At 38.5% G+C, this 15,283-nt stretch overlaps 1 protein-coding gene across 4 annotated transcripts in view; it reads left to right on the plus strand.

The window, feature by feature from the left end:
* Positions 1-15,283, plus strand: part of ETFA (electron transfer flavoprotein subunit alpha) — a 77,231-nt gene that overhangs the window by 23,988 nt on the left and 37,960 nt on the right. For 3 of the 4 annotated variants that reach the window (XM_025472079.3, XM_049104335.1, XM_049104336.1), the window contains exons 6-9: positions 668-778; positions 1,453-1,554; positions 1,893-1,961; positions 8,232-8,314. In XM_025472079.3, coding sequence (XP_025327864.1) covers positions 668-778; positions 1,453-1,554; positions 1,893-1,961; positions 8,232-8,314 — 365 coding nt within the window. The remainder of the gene's footprint in view (positions 1-667; positions 779-1,452; positions 1,555-1,892; positions 1,962-8,231; positions 8,315-15,283) is intronic. The other variant, XM_049104334.1, reaches the window with a different exon arrangement.

Here is a 15,283-nt window from a genome sequence, read left to right on the forward strand (position 1 = left end):
TTTCCATCTGCATTAGGAAATTCATTTCAGTGTCTCTAGTTGATCTTTTGTAAGCCCACTGGTCCCTAGTGGGGCTAGAGAAGGCAGTGAACTCTTTGTTCTTTCTGAGTGCAGTTGTGTGTTTCAATTTAATGGTCAATTCTCAAATTAGATCTTTCATCTTTAGTAGAGTTAGGGGAAATATGGGTGAAGTTTAGGTCACTCTTATGTGATTGCTAATCCATAATAAATGTCTTAAATTCTTTTAAAATCCTGGCATATCACACCTCTTGTTCTTTATGCCCTATCATGTTTTCATTTATTTTCCTCTTTTAGCAAGCCTAGTAGCTGCATTCTCATATTGTTGAGTTACTGACTGTGTTTTTGGAGAAGGAAGCTTTTGTCTATATTCCTTTTAGGAAGAGTATGCCTTATTAGTGTGGCTGCCTAGGTTATTCCAATTTCTTGCTTCCAGGAACCCTTGTCCTACTTGTAAAAATACCCAAGGTTATATAAATAACTACTGATACGTTTCTTTAATGTTATTGTACTTTTTCGTGTACCTAGTAGAGGTAGAAAACAACTGGTCCACAGTTATTTATTTCTTCTTTTCATGAAGTAAATTCTGAACCTCAAAGGAATACTTGCCTTCCATGGGTGATTTTTAAAAAATAAATGTGTATTTCAGGCAATGCTATATGTACAGTGAAGTGCGATGAGACCGTGAAGGTGTTTTCTGTCCGAGGAACATCTTTTGAAGCTGCAGCAACAAGTGGAGGTAGTGCCAGTTCAGAAAAGGGTGAGTGTTCATTTGAAGTTTTTTGTTTGGTTTTGTTTCTTGGTTTTTAGTTCACTGATTATATTAGAATAAGAAAAAAAAAAAAAAAAAAGAATAAGAGATGGCCTCTGGTTAAATTTCTAATGCAGACTGTCTGAGAGCTCAGTCTAAATAATATTTCCAAGCATTCCAAAAATAAGAAATATTTATAATGTGCCTTTATCATATAATTTTTGGTACTAGGATAGATCAAAGGGGTGTTTAGTTTTACTTTCTCTTACTGTTTCCTATTATAATACTTGAGAGACTTGGTATAATAAAAGAATGTAATTGCTAGTGAATGTAGAGAGGGTGTTATTCTTTAATATTTATAGATATCTTACTTGGACCTCATAGAGGGTTATTCCAGTTTTATAGATAGACTCAAAATTAAGTAACTTCTCAAAAGACATATAGCTAATGAGGTGAAGGCTGGAATCTTTTTTTTTTTTTTTTTTTTTTTTTTTTTGTGAAGGCTGGAATCTAATCCCTTCAATTCTTTCCAAAAAAACAGAGAATAAAATTAGAAGCACAAAAAATTCACAGTAACTAACAAGCTTAAATTTCATGGAATTAATTCTTTATGTGTTTCTCTTAAAAGTTACTGTTACTGAATTTTAACTCCCAGCCACTGTTATCTGTATCAATGTACACAGCATCAAGTACTTCCTCAGTGGGGATAGCAGAATGGCTTGACCAGAAATTAACAAAAAGTGATCGACCAGAGCTAACTGGTGCCAAAGTGGTAGTATCTGGTGGTAAGTGGAATATTGTAATTTATTAATTTTAAAAGATGTTGTATACTTAAAAATACTTTGATTTTATTAGTGTTTATTATAGAGGAGCACAGATATTTTTTTTCAGATGTAAGAAGTAGATAAGTTGCAAGTATTATTCCGATTTTACCAATTAGGAAAATGAAACCATGAGCTTAATAACCTAGTTTGGGCTCTCAGATGCACATCGGTATGGCTAGCACCAGGGGGAGCATGGCACAAGTCATCTCCATAGCTGTATAGAATGGAGTTTATGTTTCCATTATAGATTGGGGTTTATGTTTACTTAATTTGTTGTTTCTTTTTCCCAACTTAATAAGGTCGGGGTTTGAAGAGTGGAGAGAACTTTAAGTTGTTATATGATTTGGCAGATCAACTACATGCTGCAGGTAAAGTTATTTTCTTGAGTAAAAAATTACTCCCTTTTTGTTGGAAGTATTTTTTCTAACTTCATTTATATGTGAGTCACTCAAGGCTGCAGATGAGCTTTATTTGATTTTCAGATTTTCTCTCTGAAATGATTTTTCTTAGTCTCCAGGTAAAGGGTATAGCATTCAGTGCAGAGAGGGTCCCTTGTGCTTTTTTATTGTTTATGTGACACTATATTTGCAAAACCTTTGTTGTTTTTCCATTAAAAAAAAAATTTAAATGTCAGCTTCAGTACCTACTTCAGATTCAGGAATGCCTTTGTTTTTTCTCTTTATTGGTAGTGTAATATAAATCTCTCATAAAAATAGAAATTAACATTATTTAAAAATTATAGTTAATCATTTAGAGGAAAGATAGGACGTATTAAAAATGTACTGATGAGAGTGGAATGGTTTTTGAAAAATCAGAATTGGAAATTTTTTTAAATTATAGAACTATTACATGAATATATTCTTTTTACAATGGGGCTCCTGGGGGCGGGGGTCTGTTGGTTAAGCATCCAACTTCTGATTTTGGCTCAGGTCATGATCTCAGGATTGTGAGATCAAGCCTCATGTCAGGCTCCAAGCTGAGCATAGGGTCTGCTTAAGATTTTCATTCTCTCTCTCTCTCTCTCTCTCTCTCTCTCTCTCTCCCCCTCCCTCCCTCTCTCTCCCACCCCCACTCTGCCTCTCTAAAAAAAAAAGTCTCCATTCTTTTCTTTCTTCCCCCTTTTAGGAGTTTTGTTGTAACTTTCTAGGTTATGCTTTTGTTTATCTGAATGAAGGCATGGTATTGACTCTATAATCAGATGGTTTTATTTGAGGGTGTTTATTTCATTCATTTATCCTTCTTTTAAGGTTTTTTTTTTTTAATTAAAGATTTTACTTATCTATTCATGAGAGACAGAGAGAGAGAAGCAGAGACATAGGCAGAGGGAGAAGCAGGTTCCTCGCGGGGACCCCGATCCTGGGACTCTGGGATCATGTTCTGAGCCAAAGGCAGACGCTCAACTACTGAAACACCCAGGTGTCCCTAAGATTTTATGTTTTTGAGAGAGCAGGAGACACAGAAGGCACAAGTAGGGAGAGGGGCAGAGGGAGAGGGAGAAGCAAGCTCCCCACTGAGCAGGAAGCCTAATGTGGGGGGTCATTCCCATGACCCTGGGATCATGACCTGAACCGAAGGCAGAAGCTTAACTGATTGAGCCACCCAGGTGCCCCTCATTCATATTCTTTTTTTTTTTTTTTTTTTTTATGATAGTCACAGAGAGAGAGAGGCAGAGACACAGGCAGAGGGAGAAGCAGACTCCATGCACCGGGAGCCAGACGTGGGATTCGATCCCGGGTCTCCAGGATCGCGCCCTGGGCCAAAGGCAGGCGCCAAACTGCTGTGCCACCCAGGGATCCCCTCATATATTCTTTAATTGAACAAATGTAGGGATCCCTGGGTGGCGCAGCGGTTTAGCGCCTGCCTTTGGCCCGGGGCGTGATCCTGGAGACCCGGGATCGAATCCCACGTCGGGCTCCTGGTGCATGGAGCCTGCTTCTCCCTCTGCCTATGTCTCTGCTTCTCTCTCTCTCTGTGTGACTATCATAAATAAATAAAAATTAAAAAAAAAAATTGAACAAATGTTTATTGAGTGTCTGCCATATGTCAGGCATTATTTTAGGAACTGGGAAATGGCAGTGAGCAAAAATAAGCAAAGTCTCTGCCTTTGTGGAAGTTAAATTTGTATTTGGGTGAGACTAGACTTGTATTAGTTTCCTGTGGGTACTGTAACAAATTGCTGTAAACTCGGGTGGCTTAAAACAACAGAAAATTAATCCCTTACAGTACTAGAGGCCAGAGTATGTTGAAATTACGGTGTTGGCAGGACCACACTCTGGGAGCAAATCTGTTCATTTACAGTATTTAGAGGCTGCCCCAACATTCCTAGGCATGTGGCTGCATCACTCCAGTCTCTGCCTCTGTCTTCATATCACCTTCTTCTCTGTATATCTGTATCAAATCTCCTTCTGTATCCCTCTTATAAGAATACATGTGGTGACATTTAGGGACTACTTAGATAATTGAGGATAAGCACCCTCTCTTAAGATCCTTAACTTTATATCTGCTGCCATGTTGGTAATATAAATTCTGGGGATTAGAAAGTGAATATATCTTCGGAGGGGCCATTTTTCTGCCAACCATAGATACTAAACACAATAAATTAGTAAATAATAAATTAGGATGTTAGAGGGTAAAATGCTATGAAGAGGAGGAGGAGTTTGGAGATGAAGATTTTTCTAGTTGAGTGTGATGGAGTTTGGAGAGGGAGGATGCAGCTTTAAGTAAGATAGTCAGAGGAGGCCTTAAAAAGGAGAGAACTGAACAAAGGTTTGATGGAGGTGAGGAAGCAAGCCCTGAGGAGATCTGAAAGAGAGAGAATGTTTCAGGTAAAGGGACCAGTAAAGTACAAAGAGTCCAACTAAGGGAGAAGTGTGTTTGGTTTATGTGATGAATAGCAAGGAGGCCAGTGTGGCTGGAATGGAAAGTACAAAAAGGGAGAGTAGTAAGAGATACGAGTGGGAGTGATAGACCAAACCACACAGGGCATTGCATGTCTTCGTAGAGAGATTGCTTTTCTCTGGATAAAATGGGAAACCATTGAAAGATTTGAGTAGAAGAGTCACATGACCTGACACTCAAGCTGCGATTTTGAGCATAGAGTGTAGGAGATTACGTGCATTAACAGGAAGATCAATTAGGAGGCTATTTTAATCCTTCAGGTGAGAGATACTAGTGGTTTGGACCAGGTTAGTAGCAGTAGATGTGGGGAGAAGTAGTATTAGGATATATAGTTGAGGGATCCCTGGGTGGTGCAGTGGTTTGGCGCCTGCCTTTGGCCCAGGGCGCGATCCTGGAGACCCAGGATCGAATCCCACGTCGGGCTCCCGGTGCATGGAGCCTGCTTCTCCCTCTGCCTGTGTCTCTGCCTCTCTCTCTCTCTCTCTCTCTCTCTCTGTGTGTGTGTGTGACTATCATGAATTAAAAAAAAAAAAAAAGATATATAATTGAAAAAAAAAAAAAGAGGATATATAGTTGAAGGTAAAGAAACACTGGGATTTCTTGACAGATGGGTTATATGTATGATGAGGGAGAGTTTTTATTTGGCAGTTGGTAGGAAGAAGTTACTATTAGCTGAGATGGTCAAGACCCCAAGCACAGGTTCCAGGGAGAAATCAGGAATTGTTTTGGGCATATTAAGTTTTGCACTAACAGTAAACATACAGGTAGAGATGTCTGTTAAACTGTTGGCATTGGAACGTGGAATTCATTGGAGAACTTTGGGCTGGAGAATAAATTTGGGAATCAGTTGCGTTTCGGTGGTATTTGAAGCCATGACACTGGATGGCATCACCAAGGAAGTGAGTGTAAATTTAAAAAAAAAAAAAAAAAAAAAAAAAAGGTCCCAGGAGCCCTAGAGACTCTTGGTAGAGGAGAAGGAGAGAAAGAAGACCAAAAAGGAGTGGTATGTAAGGCAGGAAAACCAGAACAGAGAGCATGATATTTTGGAATCCAAGTGAAGTGTTTTTGTCAAATACTGTAATAGATCAAGGAAGATGAGGACATAAAGTGACTAATTGATTTATCTACTTAGAGGTCACTGGCTAAACAGTTTTAGGGGAGTAGTGGGGGCAAAAACTTGAGTGGAATGGATTTAAAAGAATAGTCCAACGTAGTCCTTACATGATTGCATTCACTTTATGATAAGCCATTGAGTATTACATTTGTGATTTGTATGTGTTTCTGTATATGTGTTGTGGTTTAATAAAGAAGTTTTTAGAGGGGCACCTGGGTGGCTCAGTCGGTTAAGCATCTGCCTTCAGCTCAGGTCATGATCCCAGAGTTCTGAGATTGAGCCCCACATCTGGCTCCCTGCTTGGTGGGGAGTCTACTTCTCCCTATGCCCTCCTCTGCTCATGGTGTCTCTCTCTCTCTCTCTCTCTCTCTCTCTCTCATATCTTTTTAAAAGAAAAGTTTTTAGAAATAGATTGGGGGGCCTGGAATTGGAATCAGTGAATACAGATAACTCTTTATAGAGAGATTTTGCTGTATGAGAAAACAGAGAAATGAACAGTATTTAGGGGAGAATGGGACCAACAGCATACTTCTGTGCTATGGGAATGCTTCAGTGAGAGGGAAAAATTAATTACATAGGAGAGGGAAGGGAGAGTTGCTGGAGTGATGTCCTTAATTAGGCAAAGAAGTATATGGACCAGGTTAATGTGTATGTTAGTTGGAACATGTGAAAATTTGCTTGTGATGATTTCAATTTCTTAAGTGAAATAGGAAGCAAGGTCATCAGCTGAATGGGGTGTTAGAGTATTGGAAGGTTGACGAGAGAAGAAAAGATACAAAATTATAGTTCAGGAAACAGAGAATGAAGGCCTATTTATTTATAGTAAAACCCAGTTAACACAGCTTAGTGTTGGTGTTTTTCTCCAATTATGCTGAACTACGGGGACCAGGTATAGAAAAGGTATAGAGATTGCTTAATAAGTTAACCAGAGATAGAGGTTTTTCTAGTTGAGTGTGATGGTGAAGGCAAGGAGATTGAAGGCATAGGCAATGAAGTGATTAGAGCCATTGATCATAGAATTTAAGCCAGGTAAACAGGAGACAACATAGTGGGAGAGAGGGACAGTGAATAAAATGTAGATCCTGGAGCGCCTGGGTGGCTCAGTCAGTTGAGTTGTCTGCCTTTGGCTCAGGCCATAATCCCAGGGTCCTGGGATTGAGCCCTGGCATCAGGCTCCTTGCTCAGCAGGGAGTCTGCTTCCCCCCCCCCCCCCCCCCCGTGCCTTTCCACCCCTGTCATGTATTTGCTCACTCTCTCTGCTTTCTCTTTCAATTAAATAAATAAAAGCTTAATAAAAAAGAAAGAAAGAAAGAAAGAAATACAGATCCCAGTGAGGTCAGAGGATTGTTGGGAGTTGGGTGCTAAAGGAGTGAGCCAGAAAGAGTAAGTCACAGAGAGACAGTGGAAATTGAGATTGTCAAGGGATATTGGTAATGGAAAGGTTGGGGATCTGACCGTGGGTGTGGCTGAGGACATAAATGACTGGAGAAGAGTTATTTAAGGAACTATGAGGCCAGGTGTTGAAATATCTGAGAATTAAGACTAGTATTGGAGAAAGTGGCAATGGCCCAGAAGCTAAAAGTCATTGAGAAATGAAGGAGCTTGGCTTGTGGTTAATAGCTGACAAAGCAATAAATGGGTGACATGATCTGATGATGTGAGATTCTCAGCTGAAAGCTTTTAAGGAGGAAGGAGGGAGAACTTCCTGAAGGTGTAAATGAAGAGTCCCATCTCCATGCCCAGCGTTATAAAGATGGTGGCAGAAAAGAGCAACATCAGTTGGAGAGAACTGCAGGGGAATCATTGTCCTCAGGGAGCATCTACATAAGTGGGAAGATGGGTATACATTAGGGAGCATACAGGGCATTCGGAGATTAGTCTGTGGATTATGAAGGATAACCTTGGAGTCTGGGCCTTATTGTAGTGATTGAAGTAAGTAAAGAGCAGGATGTGACCAGTCGTCACTTACTCAGGTAGTATTGAGACTGCACGTTAGGAGGCAGTACGGAGTGCTGTCTGTGGCTTCCTCATGTCCCCTCTAGATGAAGGTGAAGAGGACCTGAGGCTCCTTCTTGAACCCTGCTGTGAGAGGAGCGACCTTACTCCAAGTACAGGGCGCCTTGTTCACTCCTGCTGAAGGAGGATAGAAGGCTACTTAACTTCTCTCTTTTTTTTTAGATAGTGTAACTTGTTATGTGTAACTTGTATTTATTTATTTTTTTTGTAACTTGTCTTTAATCATAGGAGATAATGATACCATAGTACCTTCAAGAGTTGTGAAGTTACTGCCTAAAGAATCATTGTATAATGGCATGCCAGGTTATAGTGTATGTTTTATGAATGCCTGGATACCTTTTTGATAAAGCAAGCAGAAGACTTCAGCCAAATTTAAAATCTTAAATCCTTGGGTATAAGTAGAAGGCATTTCTTGAAGTTTTGTGTATAAAATGCACTAGTACTTCATTTTAGAATTCTTGATCCCTGATAAGGAGATTTTTTTTTAAATAAGGGCTTTATAAAATAAATTCTGATTGTACTTACCAGTGCCTTTGTATATAGTAGTGAATATCCCAGCCAGCTGACTAACAGAGCTTAAAAAAAATGACAAATATGTTTTCCCCTCTAGTTGGTGCTTCTCGTGCTGCTGTTGATGCTGGCTTTGTTCCCAATGACATGCAAGTTGGACAGACGGGAAAAATAGTAGCACCAGTAAGTATTGCGATAAAATATGCCATGCAAAAAAAAAAATTTTTTTTTAAGATTTTATTTATTCATGAGATAGAGGCAGAGACACAGGCCGAGTGAGAAGCAGGCTCCATGCAGGGAGCCCGATGTGGGACTCGATCCCAGAACCCCAGGATCACGCCCTGAGCCAAAGGCAGGAGCTCAACCACTGAGCCACTCAGGTGTCCTGCTATGCAAAATTCTATGGGGATAAAAACCAGATCGGATTGAATAACCATCTCATTACTTAGTGTATTATTAGTGTATTATTTAGTGTACATTAGGATATTATTTAGTGTATCTAAGGAGTTTGCCATTACCGTGGTGAATATGTCCTCCTCGCAGGGTCTATGGATTTCTTGGTCTCAGTAAAATGCGTAGCAGTTCTTAAATCCAGCATTGACTTTGAGATTTTTTTTTAAAGATTTATTTTTATTTATTTATGATAGACATAGAGAGAGAGGCAGAGACACAGGCAGAGGGAGAAGCAGGCTCCATGTAGGGAGCCTGACGCGGGACTCGATCCCGGGACTCTAGGATCACGCCCTGGGCCAAAGGCAGGCGTGAAACCGCTGAACCACCCAGGGATCCCCTTTGAGATTTTTTTTTTTTTTAAGTTTTTATTTAAATTCCATTATCTTGCAGTGCCTTGGTGGCTCAGTTGGTTAAGTGTCTTACTCTTAATTTTAGCTCAGGTCGTGATCTCACATGAGTTTGAGCCCTGTGTTGTGTTCTGTGCTGGGCCTGGAGCCTGCTTGGAATTCTTTCTCTCTCCCACTTTCTCTACCCCTCCTCATTCTCTTTTCCCCTCTCTAAAAAAAGAAAGAAAGAAAGAAAGAAAGAAAGAAAGAAAGAAAGAAAGAAAGAAAGAAAGAAGAAAGAAAGAAAGAAAGAAAGAAAGAAAGAAGAAAGAAAGAAAGAAAGAAAGAAAGAAAGAAAGAAAGAAAGAAAAGAAAAGAAAGAAAAGAAAGAGAAAAAAAAAAGAAAGAAAATCCAGTGTCTTTTGATTTCTTAAGAACATTGGCAAATTCATATCATAGGGGCACCTGAGTGGCTCAGTTGGTTAAGCGTCTGCCTTTGGCTCAGGTCATGATCCCAGGGTCTCAGGATCAAGCCCAGCATTGGGCTCTTTGCTCAGCGGGGAGTTTGCTTCTCTCTTTCCGTCTCTGTCTCAAATAAATAAATAAAATCTTAGAAAAAAAAAATTCATATCATAACACCAAATATAAAGTTGGTAAAAATTTTATTAGTAAAGGATTTTATAAGTTCACATGAACATTTATTTACCATAAAACCTATTTATTATAATATTAATAGAAACAGTTTGTATTAGTGAACATAGAATCTTGAAATCAGGAGCTATGAATCATAGTTGTCTTATCCTGAACACCTAGTTTATTTTGTGTAGCTGCATGAAATACAGAAAATTCTTTTTTTTTTTTTTAAGATTTTATTTATTTATTCATGAGAGGCACAGAGAGAGAGAGGCAGAGACACAGGCAGAGGGAGAAGCAGGCTTCATGCAGGGAGCCTGACATGGGACTTGATCCTGGGACTCCAGGATCACGCCCTGGACCAAAGGCGGTGCTAAACCGCTGAGCCACCCGGGCTGCACCCCCCCCCCCCTTTTTTTAAGATTTTATTAAAAAAATTTTTTTATTTGAGAGAGATAGTGAGAGAGAACATGAGTTGGGGGAGGAGGAGAGGGAGAGGGAGAAGCAGACTCTCCATTGAGCCACCCAGTCGTCCCTATATTGAAAACTTTAAAGACTTTTTAAAATATAAATCATATAATCCCCAGAGATTCTGATTCATTAACTGAGTTCGGCCTGGTCATGTATCTGTGTGTGTGTGTGTGTGTGTGTGTGTGTGTTTAAGCTTAAAAACTCCTGAAGCAATCAAGTGCCTAGGTGGCTCAGTGGTTAGGCATCTGCCTTAGGCTCAGGTCATAACCCTGAGGTCCCAGGATCAAGCCCTAGGGCTCCCTGCTCAGTGGGCACTCCGATTCTCCCTCTGCCTTTTCTCCCGGTTATGCATGCATGCGCGCTCTCTCTCTCTCTCAAATAAATAAAATCTTTAAAAAAAAAAACCTTGTAAAGCCATCTAGGGGCAACTGGGTGGCTGAATTGTTTAAACATCTCTTGGTTTTGGTGCAAATCATGATTTTAGGGTTGTGAGATCAAGAGTACGGAGTCCAGTTCTGCCCTGAGCATGGAGCCTGCTTAAGAGTCTCCCTCTCTGTCTTCCTCTCCTCCTCCCCTGCATGCTCTCTCGCTGTCTCTCTAAAGAAAATAAAACTCAAAAAATCCTTTTTGAAACAATCTCAAGTATACAGAAAACTTGGAAGTACAGAATTTTCTTTTTTATTAAATATAATTTATATTACATAATTACGTAGTTATAATATATGAGCTTCTTGTGAGGTGTGTTTTACAAATATTTTCTCCCAAACTGTGGCTTGCCTGTTTGTTTTCTTAATGGTATCAAGTTGAGGAACTTCCCTTCTGTTCCAGTTTTGTTGAGAGTTGTTACCATGAATGGTTGTTGAATTTTGTCAAATGTTTTTCTCTATTTGTTGAAATGATCGTTTGTTTTTTCCTCCTATATCTTGTTAATATGATGAATTGCATTGTTTGATTTTTGAATGTTAGAGTACTGTGAGTTACTGTGATAAACCCTACTTGATCATGTATCATTTTAATATATTGCTGGTTTTGATTGACTGGCATTGTATTAAAGATTTGGGGGTCTGTCTTGATCAAAATAATCTGTAACTTCTTTTTAAATACATAGTTATCTAATTTTGGCATCCACATTATGTTGACTTCATAAAACGGGTTGAAAGATATTCCTTACTGCTCTGTTTTCTGAATGGTTTGTGTAAGATTGTTTTGTTTTTAAAAAAAAAAAAAAAAAAAAAAAAAAAAGATTGTTTTGTTTTGTCCTGTCCTAAATGTGGTAGAATTCACCAGTGATGCCGTTTTGGCCTGGAGTTTTCTTTGGTGGAGTATTTGGCAATTAACTCAAGTTCTTTAATGGCTTTAGAGCTATTCAGATTTTTTATTTTATTTTAAGTCTGTTTGGCTAAGTGGTATGTTTCAGTGAATTGGTCCAGTTCTTCTAAGAGTCAAATGTATTGGATAAAGATGTTTATAATATTGCCCTGTATTCTTTTTATAGTCTTATAAGATCTGGATCATCTTTAATTTCTACAATTGGTAATTTATGTCTTCTCTCTTTTGTTTGCTTTCCCTTCATCAGTCTAGTGGGTTTATAAAAAATATATAAAAAATCTCAGTGATCCAACTTTTTTAGAATGACAGCCTTATTGTGATACAATTCATATACCATACAATTCATCCAATTTAAAGGTTCAATTCATTGGCTTTTAGTATATTCACAGAGTTATAAAACCATCACCTCAGTTTTAGAACATTTTCATTGTCCCCAAAAGATACATACCATTTTTCTCCAACTTCCCCAGGCCAAAGCAATTAACATTCTACTTTCTGTGTGTGTGTGTGTGTGTGTGTGTGTGTGTGTGTGTATAATATATATATTTGCCTGTTCTGGGCATTTCATATTAATATTTCATAATAATGATTATATAATAGGTGGTCTTTTGTGTTTTTTTCATTTAGCATAATGTTTTCAAGATTTATCCATGTCATAGTATTACTTTTTATTGCTAAGTGTATTCCATTATGTAGGCATACCACATTTTATTTATACATTTGTAATTTGATGGACATTTGGGTTATTTACACTTTTTTGGCTATTATGAATAATGCAGATATGAACATTCATATACAAGTTTTTGTGTAGACATATATTTTCATTTTTCTTGGTTATATACCTAGGAGTGGACTTGCTAGATCATATGGTAACTCTGTTTTACCTTTTGAGGATCTGCCAAATTGTTTCCTGTAGCAGCTGCACTGACAGTAAGCCAAATTTTAGCTTAGTTAACTTGTTTTCATTGTCTTTTGTGTGTGTGTGTCTTAATTTTCTTCCTTCTAATTACTTTGGGTTTACCTTGCTCCTAAGGTAGAACATCATTAATTTTGTATTGTTTATTTATTATTATTTTTTAAAGATTTTATTTATTCATGAGAGGCACAGAATGAGAGGCAGGGACACAGGCAGAGGGAGAAGCAGGCTCCAAGCAGGCAGCCCAACGTGGGACTCGATCCCGGGTCTCCAGGATCACGCTCTGCGCTGAAGGCGGTGCTAAACCGCTGAGCCACCCAGGCTGCCCTGTATTGTTTATTTTTAAAAATTGTTTTGAAAAAAAAAATTGTTTTGAAGTTTATTTACTTAAGTAATCTCTGCATGTAACATGGGCTTGAACTCATGACCCCAAGGTCAAGTGTTGCATGGTCTTCTAACTGAGCTAACCAAACTGTATTGCTTATTTTTATTTTTATTTTTTTTATTTATTTATTTTTTTAATTTTTATTTATTTATGATAGTTACAGAGAGAGAGAGAGGCAGAGACACAGGCAGAGGGAGAAGCAGGCTCCATGCACCGGGAGCCCGATGTGGGATTCGATCCTGGGTCTCCAGGATCGCGCCCTGGGCCAAAGGCAGGCGCCAAACCGCTGCGCCACCCAGGGATCCCTATTGCTTATTTTTAAATGTAAATATTAAAGGTATAAATTTCCCTCTAAGCACTGCTTTAGTTGCATCCCCAAAATTTTGATATATTGTATTTTTATCATTTATTTAAAAATACTTTCTAATTTATAAAATTATAAATGTTTAATTTCTAGATATTTGTGAGCTTTTTTCCTAGAGCGCTTCTTATTACTGATTTCTAATTTAATTTTGAAGATATTAATATTTATATTTACTGAGATTTATTTTATGGTGTGGCAAATGCCCTGTCTTGATGAACTTGAAAAGAATGTATATTATGCCATTAGACATTGCAGGAAAAAAGATTAGTGAACTTGAGGATGTGGTAGCAAAACTCCACTGAGAGAAAATAAAAAAAAACACAGGAAAAAAAATGGACAGAGCATGGATGAGCTCTGGGAGAACTTTAGCAGGCCCAATATAATTGGAAGAGCCAAACCTTCTGAAGAAATAATGACCAGAAAAAAAATTAAATTTGATGAAACCTATAAACACACAGATCTCAGTAGCTCAGCATACCCCAAGGAGAGTAAACATGAGGGAAACTACAAGGCACATCATAATAAAAATGTTTAAAGAATGAGGGGCACCTAGGTGGCTCAGTGGTTGAGTGCCTTCGGCTCAGGTCATGATCCCAGGGTCCTGGGATTGAGTCCTGCATTAGGCTTCCTGCAGGAAGCCTGCTTCTCCTTCTGCCTATGTCTCTGCATCTCTCATGAATAAATAAATAAAATCTTTTAAAAATGTTTAAAGAATGATAGACTATCTTAAAAGCAGAGGAAAAATAGGAGTTAAATGAATACTCCATTCAAAAAGCATACTGTCAGAATGTATAAAAAGCAAGACATCATCCATGAACCACCTATAAGAAATACATTTTAAAATCTAAAAAAGATATACACTGAAAGGGAAAGGGTAAAAAAAGGTACACTGGGGCTCCTGGGTGGCTCAGTTAAGCATCTGACTCTTGATTTCAGCTCAGGTCATGATCTCAGGGTTGTGAGATCAAGCTCTGCGTTGGTCTCTGTGCTTAGCAGGGAGTCTGCTTGAGATTCTTTCTCTCTCTGCTCTTGCCTGTGTGCACATGCTGTCTCTCAAATAAATAAATCTTTGAGGAAATAAAAAGGAAAAGATATACCACACAAGCAGTAAGCATAAGAGATTAAGAAATCTGAGTATCTTTATTAATATTAGAGAAAGTAGACTTTAAGACAGTGGTTACTACCGGAGATAGAGATTATTACATCATAATAATAGATATTATTACATAATAATAATAGGGTTAATTTATCAGGAAGACAGAACCATCATGATTGTAGAAGTGCCCAGTAACATAGGTTCAAAAAATTCATCAAGCAAAAATTAAGAGAACTTAAAGTAGAAGCAGACAAATCCATAATCATATTTGGAGTTGTTGGTTTTTTTTTTTTTTTTTTTTTTTAATTTCTGATAGTCACAGAGAGAGAGTGGCAGAGACATAGGCAGAGGGAGAAGCAGGTTCCATGCACCGGGAGCCCGACGTGGGATTCGATCCCGGGTCTCCAGGATCGCGCCCTGGGCTAAAGGCAGGCGTATACTGCTGCACCACCCAGGGATCCCATATTTGGAGATTTTAACACTTTCTCTTAGTAATTGATATAACTAGGCCAAGAAATTCAGTAAGAACATAAAAGATCTAGACCAAGGTTCACCAGACTTTATCTGTAAAGAGTGATAATACCAAATAATTTTATGGGCCATAGAATGTCTCTGGTAGTTGTAGAGCAAATGCAGCCATAGATAAGTAAATGAATGAGACAGAAAGCAAAAGAATGAGCATGGCTATATTCCAGTAAAACTTTATGTATGGGGATCCCTGGGTGGCTCAGTGGTTTAGCGCCTGCCTTTGGCCCAAGGCGTGATCCTGGAGACCCGGGATTGAGTCCCACATCAGGCTCCCTGCATGGAGCCTGCTTCTCCCTCTGTCTGTGTCTCTGCCTCTCTCCCTCTCTCTCTGTGTCTCTCATGAATAAAATAAATAAAATAAAATAAAATAAAATAATTAAAATAATTAAAATAAAATAAAATAAATAAAATAATTAAAATAAAATAAAAATAATAAAATCCTTGTGTACTAATTCCAAAATCTGGGTTATTTTAGGGTTGATCTCCTTTTTTTTTTTTTTTTTTTGAAAGATTTTATTTGTTCATTCATGAGAGACACACAGAGAGAAAGAGGCAGAGACCCAGGCAGAGGGAGAAGCAGGCTCCACGCAGGGAGCCAGATGCGGGGCTCCATCCCTGGTCTCCAGGATCAGGCCCTGGGCTGAAGGTGGC

Source organism: Canis lupus, chromosome 30, assembly GCF_003254725.2.
Source record: "Canis lupus dingo isolate Sandy chromosome 30, ASM325472v2, whole genome shotgun sequence".
NCBI lineage: Eukaryota > Metazoa > Chordata > Mammalia > Carnivora > Canidae > Canis > Canis lupus.